General features: G+C 34.2%; 2 protein-coding genes across 2 annotated transcripts in view; both read left to right on the forward strand.

Moving 5' to 3' along the window:
* The window catches only part of LOC130624246 (LIM domain kinase 1-like), a 101933-nt gene that overhangs the window by 57329 nt on the left and 28228 nt on the right, over nt 1-16376 (forward strand). The gene's annotated exons all lie outside the window — the stretch shown is intronic.
* On the forward strand, nt 2876-12433 carry LOC130624247 (uncharacterized). Its single transcript, XM_057439821.1, has 13 exons — nt 2876-3136; nt 3603-3785; nt 4335-4611; nt 6123-6301; nt 8554-8738; nt 8817-8998; nt 9163-9269; nt 10124-10304; nt 10587-10715; nt 10796-10972; nt 11208-11276; nt 11557-11786; nt 12040-12433. The coding sequence occupies exons 1-13, from the start codon at nt 3041-3043 to the stop codon at nt 12160-12162; spliced, it is 2118 nt and encodes a 705-aa protein (XP_057295804.1). The 5' UTR covers nt 2876-3040; the 3' UTR covers nt 12163-12433.

Raw genomic sequence — 16376 nt, forward strand, 5'->3', positions numbered from 1 at the left:
TGATTAAGAAACGCTTTTGACGTCAATGTTGCTCAGATAACGTCATCAAAATCCTACAATTGAACTGTTTAACTTAATCAAATAACGAAACCTGTTTCATTATTTTTTAATTTATGTTTTTCATTTTTTGACACATATATATTTTTTAGGTCTTTTGTATGATAATACTTTATGATAACAGTGATAACAGGTAAGAGTCAGCATAGGTTGCTGGTTAATAACATTGGCTTAGTAGGTGTTAAAGAAGCCAAGTGAGAGAACATGCTCTTTCGAAGAGTCTAGAAGTTGAAAGAAGATTTAAGCAGTTGGCCCACAATGGTCAATGTAATAGCAAAAATGTTGGAAGTACTTGGGCTACTTTAAAGAATTGTGTTCTAGAAGCTTCTGATGTTACCTGGTAGAGGATTAGTGATATTGACTAGTGTATAACAAGAAAGAGGAAAGTCTGGAAGGAGTGGAAGTCAGGTGGTAGTATGATTATCTACTTGGAAGCTAAGTGCCTTGCTCGTAAAGCAGTGTGCAAAGCAAAGTTAGAAGCAGGGAGAAACCTATTTGTAAGTAAGTTCAGAATCAAAGCCCAGCATGAAAAGGTATTCAAGATAGCAAGGCAAATGAAGAAGGCTAATTAAGTGGTTACAGGTAAAGAGTGTATATGTAACGATGAAGGTGTCTTGGCTAGTACAGAGAAGCAGAAAAGCATAGCTATAAAGAGTTATTACCAGAGCTTGCTCTGGAGTTGATTGGGATGATTTAACTTTGATGTAATAAAGAGGACAGCTATTCGGATCAACAAAAAATGGGTAGTGGAGATTTGCAAGGCTACAGAGGTGTCAGGTTTAATTGCAGAGTTAGGAAAAGCGTCTGTATATACTGGAGGTGAGCTTTCCACAAATATTGCCAATCAAATTATAATGAATAGTGCCATCCCGAGTGATTGGCAGTCGAGTGTAATAGTCAATTGCTTCAGGCGCAATGGTTATGCCTTTAAAAGAGGTAATTATAGACGGTTGAAGTTGGTTGATCAAGTATGGAAAGTTATTGAATGAGTAATTTATAACTTACTTAGGAAATTCATATAGATAGGATACAATTAGGTTTTGTTGCAGGGATTGGCGCAGATTGAATATTTTTATTCAGACAATGGCACAGTAATGCTAAAAGTCGTGTCAAGATTAACACGCAGCGATGAATTTAGCGTAAATGTACATCACGTTTCTAAACTAAGTCGTTTGTTTTTGTGGATAAAGTTCAGAACTGGATTAACTAGATTGGCATAGGGGAATCGATGAAAGGATTAATTAAAAAATGTGAGAGAAGTGAAAGTAAAAAGTAGAAGAGACAGAGTTAAGAGTTAATGCAGTAACGTCTAAAATCATAATTAGTAGCATTGAAGACAAGTGTGACCTTGTAGCTGAAAGTTTAGAGTGGTTGGTAATGACTCATTTTCTTTAAGACTTGTAAGCACCGGGTACATGCAAAGTTTATTGGTACTGCAGAAAGTTTAAAGAGCTGACATTTAGTTTGTATGTATGATTGATTATATGATTATGGCAAGGAACAACAGCTCGTTAGGAATTTAAAGTTAAGTTAATTAGTTAAAAACTTCTGTTACCTGACTGATATGTTGTGCACTGTAGGGATTGTTGGAAAAAAGTGTTACTTACAGAATAAGTTCTGCTTGGAAAAAGTTCTAAAAATTACTTTCTTTGTTGACTAGTTGATGCTTCTCGATTCAGGTAAAAGGTAGGTTGTACGAAGCCTGTGTGAGAAGTGTTATGTTGTACGGTAGTCAGTAGGACCAGTTTGAGAAAGAAAAAGAGTAAAGATAAGCTAAAAATCAGGCTGGCTGCTCGTAGCATTAGAGATGTTTATCAGGTGAGAATATTGAGTTAGTTGAAATGCTTGGAAAGAAAGGAGAAGGAAAATTGGGTAAGGAAGTGTAGAGACTAGGACAAAGACCATAGGTAGACTGAGAAAAGGGTTGGCAAAAGGTAATAAGGACGGAAGGAGAGTTTGAGTTTTAAACTAAATAACACAGTTTAGATCAGATTGCCAGAAGGATTAATATACCCTAATCAACCAGTGCTGCCATGGAAAAAAGGAAGTTAAGCAGAGAATGGTGTATGATAACAGATGATAACAGATGTCAATAAATTAGTGACAAAAAATTCACCTAAGATAAGTAAATAACGTATTTGTGTCAGTTTTTCCTAATTTATGCTTCAAAACAATAGTAAAAGTAATAAAAATTGTTCAAAAATATATGTATTGGTGGAGAGGGGATGCATGTGCCGTCAGTTGGAATAGGTTACTTTATGCTAACTTGATGTCTTCATAGGGATCACAAATGACGTCACACATGCCTAAAATAGGCCATCTTCCCAATTTCACAACTTCTTAAGCACTACTGCTAGAGCCTGGATTGTTGGTGGATATACAAAAAATTTATTATATGTAAAAAAAATTTTGACGAAGTTATTATTGTAGTTTGTGTCATTGGTACATGTTTAAATATTGCATTTAAATATGTTCGAGGTTAGGAATACAATACATTAACGTCCTTGGAATAACAAAGGATGCCATTCTCTGGGTCGTTAATTCCTTCAATCTTGTCTATAATTCATCCCCAGTTCCCATATATTTCCTTAGCAACACCTTAGTAACTACCTTAACGAACACGCATGTCATATAAGTAATTTAATAACCAACATTCAAACATGCATGTCAATATTTTTTAAATTTGTATAAAGCTACCCCCGTCTGAGAAATTAAACACACTCCCCCCCCCTGAAAATGAAATAAAAACTATAAAAAAAGTCACAAAAGTTCAGCGCTTAATTACATGCGGATCAAAAGTCAAGTCCAGTCATGGACATGAGTCTGCGGACACTGTTTGCTTATTTATTTAGCAAAAAGTATACCAATTATCAATTTGGAAGTTCAAGCTGGTTTTTTCTTAAAAGGAAAGATTAAAATTTTTGATATCGAAGTTTGGGGTCATATACTTGTTGGTCCTGAAGGCTTTGATATTGATGTCCGGATGGCACCGCTTAATTGGGTAGGCGGACTCATCAAGGTGCAACGAAATTCAGAAGATAGCGAAAATGGTCCGATTTGCGTAATTAAAGCAGGCGGGGTATGTAGAAATTACTATAATTTTATTATACATGCAACTAGTTAAAGAGTGAAGGACTTTGTTATTACGTGTGCGCTCAGTAGAAGCTGAGTGAATACTCCAACATAATTAGGGGGAGGACAAAGTTACTGTGTATGTCTTAATCTACTGGGGGGCTGTATGTAGCTCCCTTTTTTGTTATTTTTGTATTTGCATGCGCTCCTGCATAGAATAAGTTTTTTTCAAGTACACATGATCTAGCAAAAAAGCTATAAAAATAACTAAAACAAATTGCGCTATAGCAGGAAACTGCAGTCGAATGGAAAGGAATCTTTGAAATAGTTTTCCGCATCCCTCTCCTTAATTGTTGTTCATTACTATAATTTCAACATCGTTGTGCCCCCTAATTATTACGGCAACTTCATCAACAAGGCAAAATGTTCTGGAAACGAGGTTACTATATTTTGTCACATTTAATTCGAAATAGGACGTTTTTGAAGTACATATAGAAGGATATGCTGAGGTTTTGGGAATATACGGTGAAATAAAGATACTGGTCAGTGATACAGAACTCGAATTCAAAGTTAGCGGTGTAATGTGGCCTGGAATTTTTGAAGCATCAATACATCTAAGAGCATCGTATGGAAGCATAGACACTCTAAGTTTTTCAGTAAGTACATTTCCAATTCATGCTAGTTGAACAGGTAGTTCTTCCTATATTAGCCTTCTCATTCTTACACCTTTTTTTATAAGAACCTAGTTCGTAAGAACGCTGTGGCTAAGATTTTATCAAAAAATAAATATATATTTTGAGAACGTATAAGATGTGAGAACAAAGTAATGTGAAGCTAGAATTACTGAGGGATAATTATTTTACACTGTTTATCCGTTTTTTTACCAGCATGGATGCATGCTTTCACAATGAAATTACTTTAACATCAAATATTCCTTCCAGCCTTTAAAATAATTATCATTATTCGTAATTAGCATATACTCTTAACATATACGCTTCCAGTTTAGTTTCTTGAAATATTTAAATCAGTTTGTTTTCCTCAATTTATTCGAAACAACCTAACTATACAATCTCATGTGGTCCTCAAGATATTTATGTAAACAGAGGTTTCAGCAAAAAACGAAGATACGATTTTTTTTCATTGTAGATTTAAATCAAATTATGAAAATTTATCTTAGATTCGTGCAAAATTTTGATATTTTTTAGATTGTCGTGGAAGTTAAAACGAGTGAATTTATTAAAAAACTCAGAAAAGCAATAATTGAATTCTGCGACAGAATAGGAAAGAAAGCGGAGACAGCTTTTAATAACACAAATAAAGCTTTTGCTGCCGCTCAAAGCAAAGTTGATTTAGCCAAAGGAAACGTTGCCAGCTGGAGGGGTGATGTCACAGCATGGCAGGATAAATTAAGGGCGAGACAGGCTGAACTCGAACAAAAGAAGAGAGAAATGCAGACAGATTGCAGACAGAAATGTCCTAAAGGTATGCTTTAAATAGTTTCAATATTGTTGAAATATGACACGACGTATCACAAGCAATTATAAGACTGCTTCTAAAAAAGACATACGTAATATGCAAACGGATTTAGGAACCAAATTATTTTGTCAGATCCAAAATCATAATTAACGATAGCAGTCTTAGAAGACATCAGCATACCTTCTTTTCCCGATTTCCCCGACCTTAGACCTTAGATTTCTGCAATGCAAACATGCCAGTACCATATTTTTAACGTTGTTTACCCTGGCTTTGATTCTGGTTATTTTGCAACTACAAGAAATAGCCAAAAACAACATTTGCCAATGTTCAGGATCTTTAAAAAAATAACAACAGGAAAACTCTTGCGGTTTTACCACTTGTAGAACCACCGAGTAGAACCTGGATATCTTACCAAGGTCTTTGAAGGCGAATACATGGCTGCTTTTGTTAAAGTCGCAAAAAATCGCTTTTTTGACTCAAATAAAAGTTGATCTGAAAAAGATAGCTTGTTTACCCTATAGGGTACAGGAATAGGCACCAATTTTTGAACTACTACTGACAGGTACGATAATTTTATCAGCTGTTATGCAATTTGTTTCAAGGGATTTTGGAACACTAAAAATTCAATTCCACATGTCGGACTCCTCTAATTTTAATGGATAGAAAGTGATTGCACTTATAATACCACGATCCGACCCTTACAGAAGCCTCTCTAAAACGTGCAAAACAATTAGCCGACACTCTAGTAAGCGGATAATTTTTTTTCGTTCCACGGATTAACTTGTCTACTGGAAAATCTCGGCCACGGTAAAAAATTCAAAAGTTTTGCTTTGAACATTGCGGAGTAACAAAGCGAGCTAATGATGTTTGTCTTGAGTAACTCAAGTAAATCGAACTTTTGGCGAGAAAAGAATTATAAGCAATTTAGACAATGGACACCCAAATAAAAACGACAGAGACATAGCTAAATAGTATTTGATAGCCAAACTTTATTCTATATAAGCACTTACCTGGCTCGATCAAATATTTGGTAAAAAAAAATTTAAACCTCCTTGGACCTAGCAAGCTAACTATTTTCTTCTAAATTCTAGATAGCCAGTTAAAGCAGTAACAATGGATATAAAACCTTTTTAGAGGTCTTAGTTATCTTATTTAGTATAGATAGATACAAAAATAGACCGTCCTGTTGTCTCTACTTTCTTATCAAAACAAAGTTTTAATTTTTACTGTTATATAATTTGCTTTGGAGACCTTGAAAAAGAATGTTAAAAAATAATGCATTGTTTTTGAAAAATACCATAAAAAAAAGTGGTAAATCCTAAAAACACTATAATTCATACCTCAAGTAAATACGAGTTGAGATAACCTATAATTCTCGTCTTTATTTTCGTATTAACGTGTTTCATAATTATAAAAAAAAAATAGACGTAATGTTTCAACAACACATGTTTAAAGTCATTCATCAGGACAGTCGCCCAGTGTATTTTCCTTAATGGAATATGTCCTTATGTTTATAGTGTGCTTTGGATTTTTGGATTGGAACTCAAAATGCTGGAGGTTTTGGGGTCATTGGGTTGGATGTCTTTATTGGAACAGCTGTTTCAGAATGATTGATGATATCTTCTGTTTGGCTGGATGCGAAATAAACAAGTTGTGGAAAAAATTTCTTGTGTGGGTGGAGCAAATCGGACTCAAGGTACGTGATGAAGACGTAATACGGAGCTTCCGTGTGTCTATCACTTTTGCAAAGTCGATTATATTTTTCATAATTTTCTTCAATAAAGTCTATAAAACATCACCTATAAAATTGTTCTGTAATTTACCAAAAAAGGAAATTATATTAACATTGCAGCCATTACAGTGCACTTAAACTTTGAGACTTTATAACTTGGAAGCCAGATGGTGACATCAGTCATTTTTCACTGCGTGGGTAACTAGGGACCACCTAGGACCAATTGGGGTAAATTTCCCAAACCGAGGTCCCCCAATCTGTTTCGGAATGGACGGGTTGACGACGTCATAAAAACCCCTTTAAATCTCAATATCTTTCCAACCGTTTGTCAAAAGTACATCATCTTATACATTTTCTTGATCAGCGTTTCAAGATCTAACGTGGAAGGCAATAAGTATACAAAATTCTAGAGAAACTTTTTTGCACTTTGGTAGGGACTTTTTTGCCGTCAGCAACATTTTTAAACCTTTATATCTTCTTCTTAACCGTTTGTCAATAACACATGATCCTATACATTTTCCTCAGCAGTATTAAAGAAAGGCAACGGAAAAACTAATTTTCTCAATTTCTTTTTTTCTATATGCACTACTGACGCGAAAAAAGCCCCTAAAAAACCTTTTTTGATCGCTAAGTGGATTTTTCCACATGCCTTATCGAGTAGTATATTAATAAAAAGTGCGTGTGCAGTCATAGTGGATGTGTTTATTTTTCTTTTAAGCCACCGAATAAAGTACGTCGTATTTGTTAACTGCCTAAATATTACGGCACGATGCCAATGTATTTATACTGACGTCAAAACCTTTTTTAAATTAGCGAAGCCACAGCATTGCACTTTTATGTTTAAGGCGTTATATCTTAAAAACGGCTGGAAATAACTGACTTCACCTTCCGCGGGGGTAAATAGGGGCCACCGAGGACCTAATTGGGTAAGTTTTCCAAAGCTTGACCATACCACTCGTTCCGATGACGTCTTTGAAATATTTTTAAACCCCGGCATCTCTTCAACCAATCGTCAAAAGTACACGATTCTATAATTTTTTTTGCTCTGCAAAAAAGAGCCAACAGTTAAACAATTAAAAAAAAATTAAAAATTTGTACATTGGTTTGTCTTTGCTGACGTCAGCAATATTTTTAAACCCTTATATCTCCTTAATCGTTGGTTGAAAGTTCACGATCCTATATATTATCTTGATCGCCTTTTTAAGCTGTACACATTGAAAAAAAACAGGCAAATAAATTTCTGATTAAATTTTTATTGTTCTTCTGCCTAAGTGGATTTCTGCACGTTCTTTATCAGCTAGTACTAATTAGTAGGCTAAGTGTGCCCCGTGTATCTGCAACAGGCAAAGTGGACGTGTCCCTTTTTTTTGGTGTCGCCGAATAGCGCATGTATCAAATGGTAATCGACAAGTAAACCGTCGCGATGTTAACTTAAGTTAACAAAGCCATTCCATTGTTGTCGAACCATAAAATAACCCTTGGAGCTCAATATATCTGCAATTGTTTGTCAAAAGTACATGATTTGATAAATTTCCTTGATCAGCGTTTTAAGATCTGTACGAAGGCGACGGGTATACAAATTTCCAAAAAAATTTTGTATTTTGGCGGGACCTTGTTGACGTCAGCAAAATTATCAAACACTTATATCTCCTTACCATTCTTTGAAACCACATGATCTTACACATTTTATATTATGATTCTATACAATACATAAAGGCAACAAGTAATTCTTTCTTTTATGTTTTTTTAACTAACTGTGGAATACCGTTTCTGAATTCGCTGGTATGTCTTCCTTGCTGGGGCAATTTTCTAACCCGTTTCGAATTTTATTTTGCTTATGCAGACGCAGCTGGTCGGCTTTAAAGGTTAGGTGACATTCGTTCAAGAGATGAAGTGAATGGTTGAATGATTTTCTAACTCTTCTTTTCATTTAACATTTTCCTCGCCGTCGTTATTTTATCTTGACTCTTTCTGCATAATAATTTTTTTTATTATCCTTCGCTTTTTATGTACTTTTAACAACGTTCTTTGCTATTTACATACAGGCGGGTAAAACGTTTCAAAACTGAATGTTGACCTGCAAACTTAGAACGTCTCTAAGTTTTCAATAAACTGTCGCAAATATGAATCTTTCTAAAAGAAATGCAGTTGCAATTAAAATTTTGCTTAAAGACGAGAAATACAACAAAGAGTTTAATTAATTGATTTATTCTTAGATTGCACTTGCATTGGGTGACATAGCGAAGGGATTGCTAACAATGGTACAGGGGATACTTGATTTAGCTAAAGAAGTTATAGAATTTGGAAAAAAGCTCAAAGACTTCGTTGGAAAAGTTGTACAGGGCGCCATCAAGGGATTAAAATGGATAGCAGATAAAGCCCTTGATATTTTTGAACTAAGGTGAGGTTTTAACCTACAAACTTTCGTGCCTGATTCCATAAGCTTTAATCGATAATTAGTTATTCGTTAATGTTTTAGAAAGCTGATACTTAGAGCAAAAATGGATTCAGATTTTAATGCTTGCGTTGGTTACGAAATTGACGTTACAATTTTTACTAAAAAAGTCGAAGGCAGCGGTGAGGCTTGTCTGAATTTAGGATTTATAAAATCGTTAGTTGGCAGAGTAACTGATGGCGACGGTTCTCCATCAGAATTAAAAGGTATGTATTTATCACTATTTTTTTAAGGTTAAGGAACACGCTGCAAAAAAAGATGAAGCTTTCAAGACCTAACAACTTGTAAATTAGAGTGTTTATCAACCATTCCGCACAATTGTTCATTGACTTTTTTAACCGTCCCTTTCTCATGCTGGAAACATTCATAGGTATCACGAAGACGGAAAAAAATCTGGAGGAGGCGGAATCGAAGAAAATGGCTTTAGATGACGCTGAAAAGAAGTTAGAAAGTGCTGAAAAGGACGCAAAGAAGGAGGTGATTTGAAATGTTTTTAATGTTTTTGTATTACTAATCAACCTGTACTAATTAATTGGAGGTTCTCAAGATTTCTAAAGAACCATGAAGAATTGTTTTAATTACCCAAACTACAAAACATCCTAGATTTTCATGAATTCCAAAGTTGTAGGGGAGGAAGCAAATTAAAGTTCCATGCAGCGCTCACGTTAACTTCTTGTTGAAGCATGCAAATGGACGATTTTTCCATATTTTAACGCAATTCGTAATTATGTACTGAAACCATACCAAGCAGGAGGAATATGATCGAGCACTACTTGAAGTTGTCAAATTAATGCAAAAAAAATCAAAAAAAAATCATTTTCGCGAATCAGTTATGTTTGTCGAATATAACCATTTTACGATTTTTTTGCAATTATCTACTAGTGCTTTTTTCTATTTTAATTATTACTAGTGATCGACATGGAATCTGCTCACATCATTAGGCCTTTGACAATTATTTTTGACTGCTACAAAAACGAATACTATCTATTAACAGGTGGCAGTCCATTTAAAGCTCAACAAGAACTACGCCAATAACCTAGAAAGTGGTCAGCTGTTTAAAGAGAAAAAAAGAGACAATTAAAAAACAAAAATTTATAAAAATGTTGAATGGCCTAACATATTACATCTTACAGCCTTCATATTTTCTAGAAGCAATTTGTTAGTAGGTAGTGTTAATTATATCAATAATTAGTTCAACAAACTGTTCATATTAAACGAAAATAAAATGTCATTTTGTTAGCTCGGAGTTCTAAAATTAAACGATGCTGATCCTTTTTTTCTGTTGTGATATATCACTGATTTGTATATTTTGCATATCATTTAACCAAAAGGTAGGTGCTGAAACGGCAAAGACATACGATGAAGAAATGAGGAGGAAAAGGGGTACCATACCAAGTCCAGAGACTATTGCTTACATAAATAAGCTGCCAAAACGCATAAAAGTTCCGACTAAGGAGGAAATGCAGTATATCAGAGCTGCAAATGAGCCTTTGCCGGATCACAATGCTAGAAGTAAGTACAGTATATACTGCAAACCCTCTTGTAGAAAGGCCTCAACTCCCTCAGATTTTTGTAGCAGCCAGAAACGAAAAATCACTTTATTATAGGTAAATAAATAAAGTATAAATACATTGTTTACTTTTTAAATAAAATCTTTTTATTTGTTTTTATTTGTTGTTGCTGTTGTTGTTTTCTTTGTTTGTTTGTTTGCTTGTCAAAGATTTCATTTCTCTCCGTAATGTTAGGTTTAAACAAACAATGCTTTATTTAAAAATAACCATAAAATATTTTCAGAGGAAGAGATTATTTCTGCATTTCAATCCCATCCTTGGTTCAACTCCCAAGAGATAACACTGCTTGGAACATCTTTACCGCTAAAGGATGACACGGTTCCTGGATCAAAAAGAACAATTCTTGATTTCGGTAACAATTTCTTTCCTCTTCCTGTAGATTATAAATTCATTCAAATAATAATATTACAAAATCTTAATTTATATCTTTAGAGTCGAGTATGAATCCGTGTGAACGGATGAAGAGAGCTATCCAAAATTACGAAGGTCTTACAGACGGATTGATAACTTCAGCTGAGTCGCTTACACAGCAAAAGAAGATGTTAAATGACACAGTACGTGAAGAAAGAAGCAAAATTGACAGAATAAAAACAAATATTCAAGACTTAGGTAGTGATTTTCTTAACAGTGGTTCTACCCATCACGTCATTTGCAGTTAAAAGTTTCTTCTTTTCACTAGAAACTTTTTGTAAAGGTTCGGAAATTACGCATAAATTTGCGTTTAACCTATCCTGTTACATTTAAACGAATAAAATATAGTAACTATGTGAGCGAAATTAATTTTCATCTCTGCACAATAAACAACCAATCACACAATGTGTAACAGTCTTCATTTCTGTTGTAGAACGACATCGGAATTTGACAGATGAAGAAAGAGCAGATGCATATTTCTGGTACAACAAACTTGATCAAGGTATTAAAACTAAATTAGCAAGAAATCAGACTGATATGTTTACTTTCTTTTTTTTCCAAAGAGCAAGTAAAGGTAGATGATAAAGTCATAAAAATAATGAAAAAAAATGTTTGAATCATCGTTAATTGAGTTTTTACGCTAGTAAAAAGGATGGATTATGATTTTTTTCCTATTTCTGCATGATAAACGCCAGCATTAATCCTCCTACGGCAAGACCTGCCGTGTTATTTAATTGTCATTTTCACTCTTTTTATCATTCTACGTATCTACTACGTTCTAGGGTTAACTGATTTCACGAAGCGTTCGGAAGAGGCGATGAATAAACAGGACTCGTATGCAGTATCCGTTCTTCGAAACCAACTGAACCATATGCTGAAAACAGAGAAAGGATCAACAGTGCTGGAATTCACAGATTTGATCCATCAGAATGCAATGAAAGGTTACAAGCGTTCTTTCATTCCCAAACATGAAAGTGATGATGGAGAGAAAACGCTTCTGTACATCAAAAGGGTAAGATTTACTTGGAATTTTGGTTAGCCGAATTTGATAACATAATTTCACTAAATTAGTTATCAAGAAGTATTATTGAACACAACCCTAAGGGACAAAAAGGTTTTAAAAATCGTGTAATATTATGCGAATGTGGTGTTAATGCTATGTCTCGACTCAACAAATGTTATTCATAGATTTTTCTTACTAATCAACACAAATCTATTTTAAGAAAACGATTGATAATTTGTATGTTTTTTTTTTGCTTTTTTAGGATTTGAAAGATGTACTTACCAATACCGACGTCCTTCTAACAAACCAGGGTGGTCGGCTGAACGTTCTTCGAAACAACATTCAGTCCATGAAGAAGTATGCCGAAACATGCGAAAATAAGTAAATTGTTGATCTTCTGGCAAAAGAAGTATAAAACAAGAATATTGCAAAAAAAAAAGATAACGAAATTTAGTGTAAAATTAACGTTATTTCATTAAAAAAATGTTGTTGAAGAAAATTGTAGTTATTATCAACCATCAAGGACGTACATAAGGTGTATTTAACATCCTTAAGAAAAAGAGGGGAAATGCTGTCAATAGTTAATAAAAATATAAAAATATTTACTTGATCAAGCATAGGCTAATTCCAATGGAAAGTTATTCTCATGAAGGTATAAATGACAGGAGAAATAAGTCCTGTTGTTAAAATGTACTTGCATTTCGCGCTACAGGATCGTGTATTTGCATTTCGCGTTACAGGATCGTGTACTTGCATTTCGCATTACAGGATAGTGTACTTGCCTTTTGCATTACAGGATCGTGTACTTGCATTTCGCGCTACAGGATCGTGTATTTGCATTTCGCGTTACAGGATCGTGTACTTGCATTTTGCGCTACAGGATCGTGTACTTGCATTTCACGTTACAGGATCGTGTACTTGCATTTCGCATTACAGGATCGTGTACTTGCATTTCGCATTACAGGATTGTGTACTTGCATTTTGCGCTACAGGATCGTGTACTTGCATTTCACGTTACAGGATCGTGTATTTGCATTTCGCGTTACAGGATCGTGTACTTGCATTTCGCATTACAGGATAGTGTACTTGCCTTTTGCATTACAGGATCGTGTACTTGCATTTCGCGCTACAGGATCGTGTATTTGCATTTCGCGTTACAGGATCGTGTACTTGCATTTTGCGCTACAGGATCGTGTACTTGCATTTCACGTTACAGGATCGTGTATTTGCATTTCGCGTTACAGGATCGTGTACTTGCATTTTGCGCTACAGGATCGTGTACTTGCCTTTTGCATTACAGGATCGTGTACTTGCATTTCGCATTACAGGATCGTGTATTTGCATTTCGCGTTACAGGATCGTGTACTTGCATTTTGCGTTACAGGATCGTGTACTTGCATTTCGCGTTACAGGATCGTGTACTTGCATTTCGGGAATCAACTTCGCAACTGTCTTAAAAATTTCTTTTTGAATAGTTAATAAAAATATAAAAATATTATTTTCATATTTTTTCTTCTAACCACCAAGAATCAAACTTTGACATAAATTAATAAACTTTGACATAACTTAACAAGTTTTGAAATAAATTAACAAACTATGACGAAGCAAGAATCAGGCTGAAACTTAAAAGTAAAGTAAGTTTTTGCAACAGACACTAACATAAAGTATTACCAAAATATAATCATAACATTTGATTAGTTAATTTTGATCAGCAGAGAAACAATAATAAAAATACTTACCTTAAAACTTGCTGATATTTTTCCTTCCTGCACCGTGAAAATACTTTTGAATATTCGAATAAATGAGAGATTTTTGTTCAATAGAGAAAATACGTTAGTTCAAATAAACAAAGGTTTTTAATACGTCCCGTGTCAAATAGCGGAGAGGATCAAGGGAAAATCACCTTTAAAAAAATCGTAAAATAATCAATTCAAAAGCATAGTATGGTGGTTTTTATCCTGGAGTAGGACGCGATTACAATAAAAGTAATCGTCTTCGTGCAATGATCTCACGTCGACGTTCTCCTTGTAAACTTTACTTGTATTACCCGTACTTTTCCGTCCTTGTTCTTAGACCTCATCCCAGGGATTGAATTATTTTTAATAGAAATTAAAATTATAGTTTTATTCATTACTTACTAAAAAATACAACTTTCATAAGCCGACACCTGTGCTGTGCACGAACATGGTTACTTCGGGATAATATATATACAGAATCTTGTCTTGATTATTGAAATAAATGTAATTTTAAATGAAATTTTACGGACGTTATGTTTTTAATAAGAGAATGTAAAAAAACAAAATCAAGCTGTTGCTGTACCAATGACGTAAATATCTCATGCTTTGACTATGTCAACCCTTTAAGGAGGCAGCAATATCATAGATAAAAAAACTAAAAGTCACAAGTAGTCAAGGGAAAAAAGGAAACATTACTCTCAAAATCATAATGGTCACTGGAGTAAGCTATAAGGTGTAATACACAATGTGATGTAAAGAATATGAACGGTCAAATAACCCATAATCACGTTAAAACGCAATGAAGTAAAAAAGTAAAACAAAATAAGAGAATTCAAGTTAACGGTTTGTTTATATTTCGAGTTACAACAATAACAAAGGATATATTTATCCAGAAGTTGTGCGTTCATTGAAATTAAACAATATTTTAGTTGTGTTGCATCCCTAAGTGGATTTTTAAATCTTCAGAAACAGAAATGCAAGATTTGTCAAAGAAACAGTTGTGCTTTAATAGACAAGACTTAATGAAATAAAAGAATCAACCTTTCTACAAGCCTTCGGGCTGTTTACATTTTAACTCCTTCTTACCTTTGTCGAAAATATGTGGTACGAGATAAACAGTAGGAGAATTCTCGTCCAATTTCTTATTTCCAGAATACTTTGTTCACATCAAATTTGGGAAAACCGCTTGCAATTTATGCATGAAATCTTAAAAGTCATTCTCTGAAGAAATATACAAAATCTCAAAATATTTAAAATCGCAATTTTAGCTGCACTAGCCATCTTTCTTATTTCTCGTCATTTTTTTTTCATACTGCATCATCGCAACGCAGGTTACAACCGGACTCGATTAAAATATATGAATAAGAAAATCTTTTACTACGAAGCATCAGTTTAAAGACCCTAAACTTTCTGTAAATCAAATAATTAGACTAACTACAAAACTTCATTTTTTAAATTTTGCTGTCGACACCTATTGCACTTCTTTTTGAAAATGACTCACATGTGAACACCAAGGTGTTAAAAATAAATATACTGTAAATGCGCAAAATAAATAATGGCTCAATATTAATAATAACATCAGTATTAGTCATCGCACTGTACAGAGTACAATGAATATTCTTCGGGTCTAATAGTTTTGTATAATCATTGTCAGAATGAGAAAAATACGTCGTTTTGTGCGAGGCTTTAGTGTGATAATTCTAATGATGATGATGATTCCAAAATCGAACGACATGTTCTTTTTATCAAAAAGTTTGTTGAAATTTCAATCAAAGGCGGAGATAATTAAAACATTTTTAAAGTATTAGACAATTATCAAATTACCTGTAGTATAAAACAGGTGACGATAATTTTATAGTTAATAACGATGACCAATAATGAAGTAAAACGAGAAAGAAAACAAACAAATTAACTTAGCGTTAATATATATACATAAGGAATTTTGTTAGCCTAGGTTGTTTCTTTTGGAAAATTTATGTTTCTTATGAAACTGCTTTGTTATCTTTTATTAATGATCTTAATTCCCACTATGCAGATTATCCTAGTATTTTATAGATCCGTTCAAAAACGAGAGAAAATTTTTGTTTTTTACCTGTTGTTAAACCTAACGAAGTTGTGATACTTAGTGATAATTCCAAAAGACAAAAAGTCAGTAGGCAAATTCCAACGAGAATAATTCAGATACTTGCAGACACAATTTGCTTGCCTCTTACAAACTGCATAGCACCCAGCATGCGCTATTCCGACACATTTGTAAATGACTGTGGTAATGGGAACTGTTCTAATGGATTTATGAAAAGCATTTGCTTCCATAGATCATGTCCTTTTGAACTCGAAATTAGCTGCATATGGCTTCAATAAAAAAAGTCACCTCTTATAAAGAAAGTAAAAGTTTGCAAAGAACTAAAATCTGTTCCTGTTTTAATGAGAGGCTATCAATTGTTTTGGCGTTCCACAATCAGTTCGCATCTTTTTAACCTTTAGCCGTAGCTCAGTAGTTATAACTGTAACACTTTGTGCGGAAGACCGGGTTCAATTCCCCTTGACAGCGATTCATTATAGGCGAGTGAATGTTACTATAGCGCCGGATAAACCCAAACCATGTGAGGGTAATTGGGGAGATGGCACACTGTGTTCGCCGTTGAAAGTTGCAGGAAGTTGTCTGGTAGAGCGTGAATCCTAATTGGGTGTGCGTAGCTCAAAATTAGCATCAAATATTCTAGGACTTCCTATCTAAGCCATGGCCCAATTAGACAGGGATATCCCTCGATATTTGTGAGGCTAACCATGTCAAATATGCACATCTTTTTCTCTTTCTATCTCATTGCTGACCTCCAGCTACTTTAATAAACATGTTGGTCTG

The sequence above is a fragment of the Hydractinia symbiolongicarpus genome, chromosome 13 (assembly GCF_029227915.1).
Source record: "Hydractinia symbiolongicarpus strain clone_291-10 chromosome 13, HSymV2.1, whole genome shotgun sequence".
Lineage (NCBI taxonomy): Eukaryota > Metazoa > Cnidaria > Hydrozoa > Anthoathecata > Hydractiniidae > Hydractinia > Hydractinia symbiolongicarpus.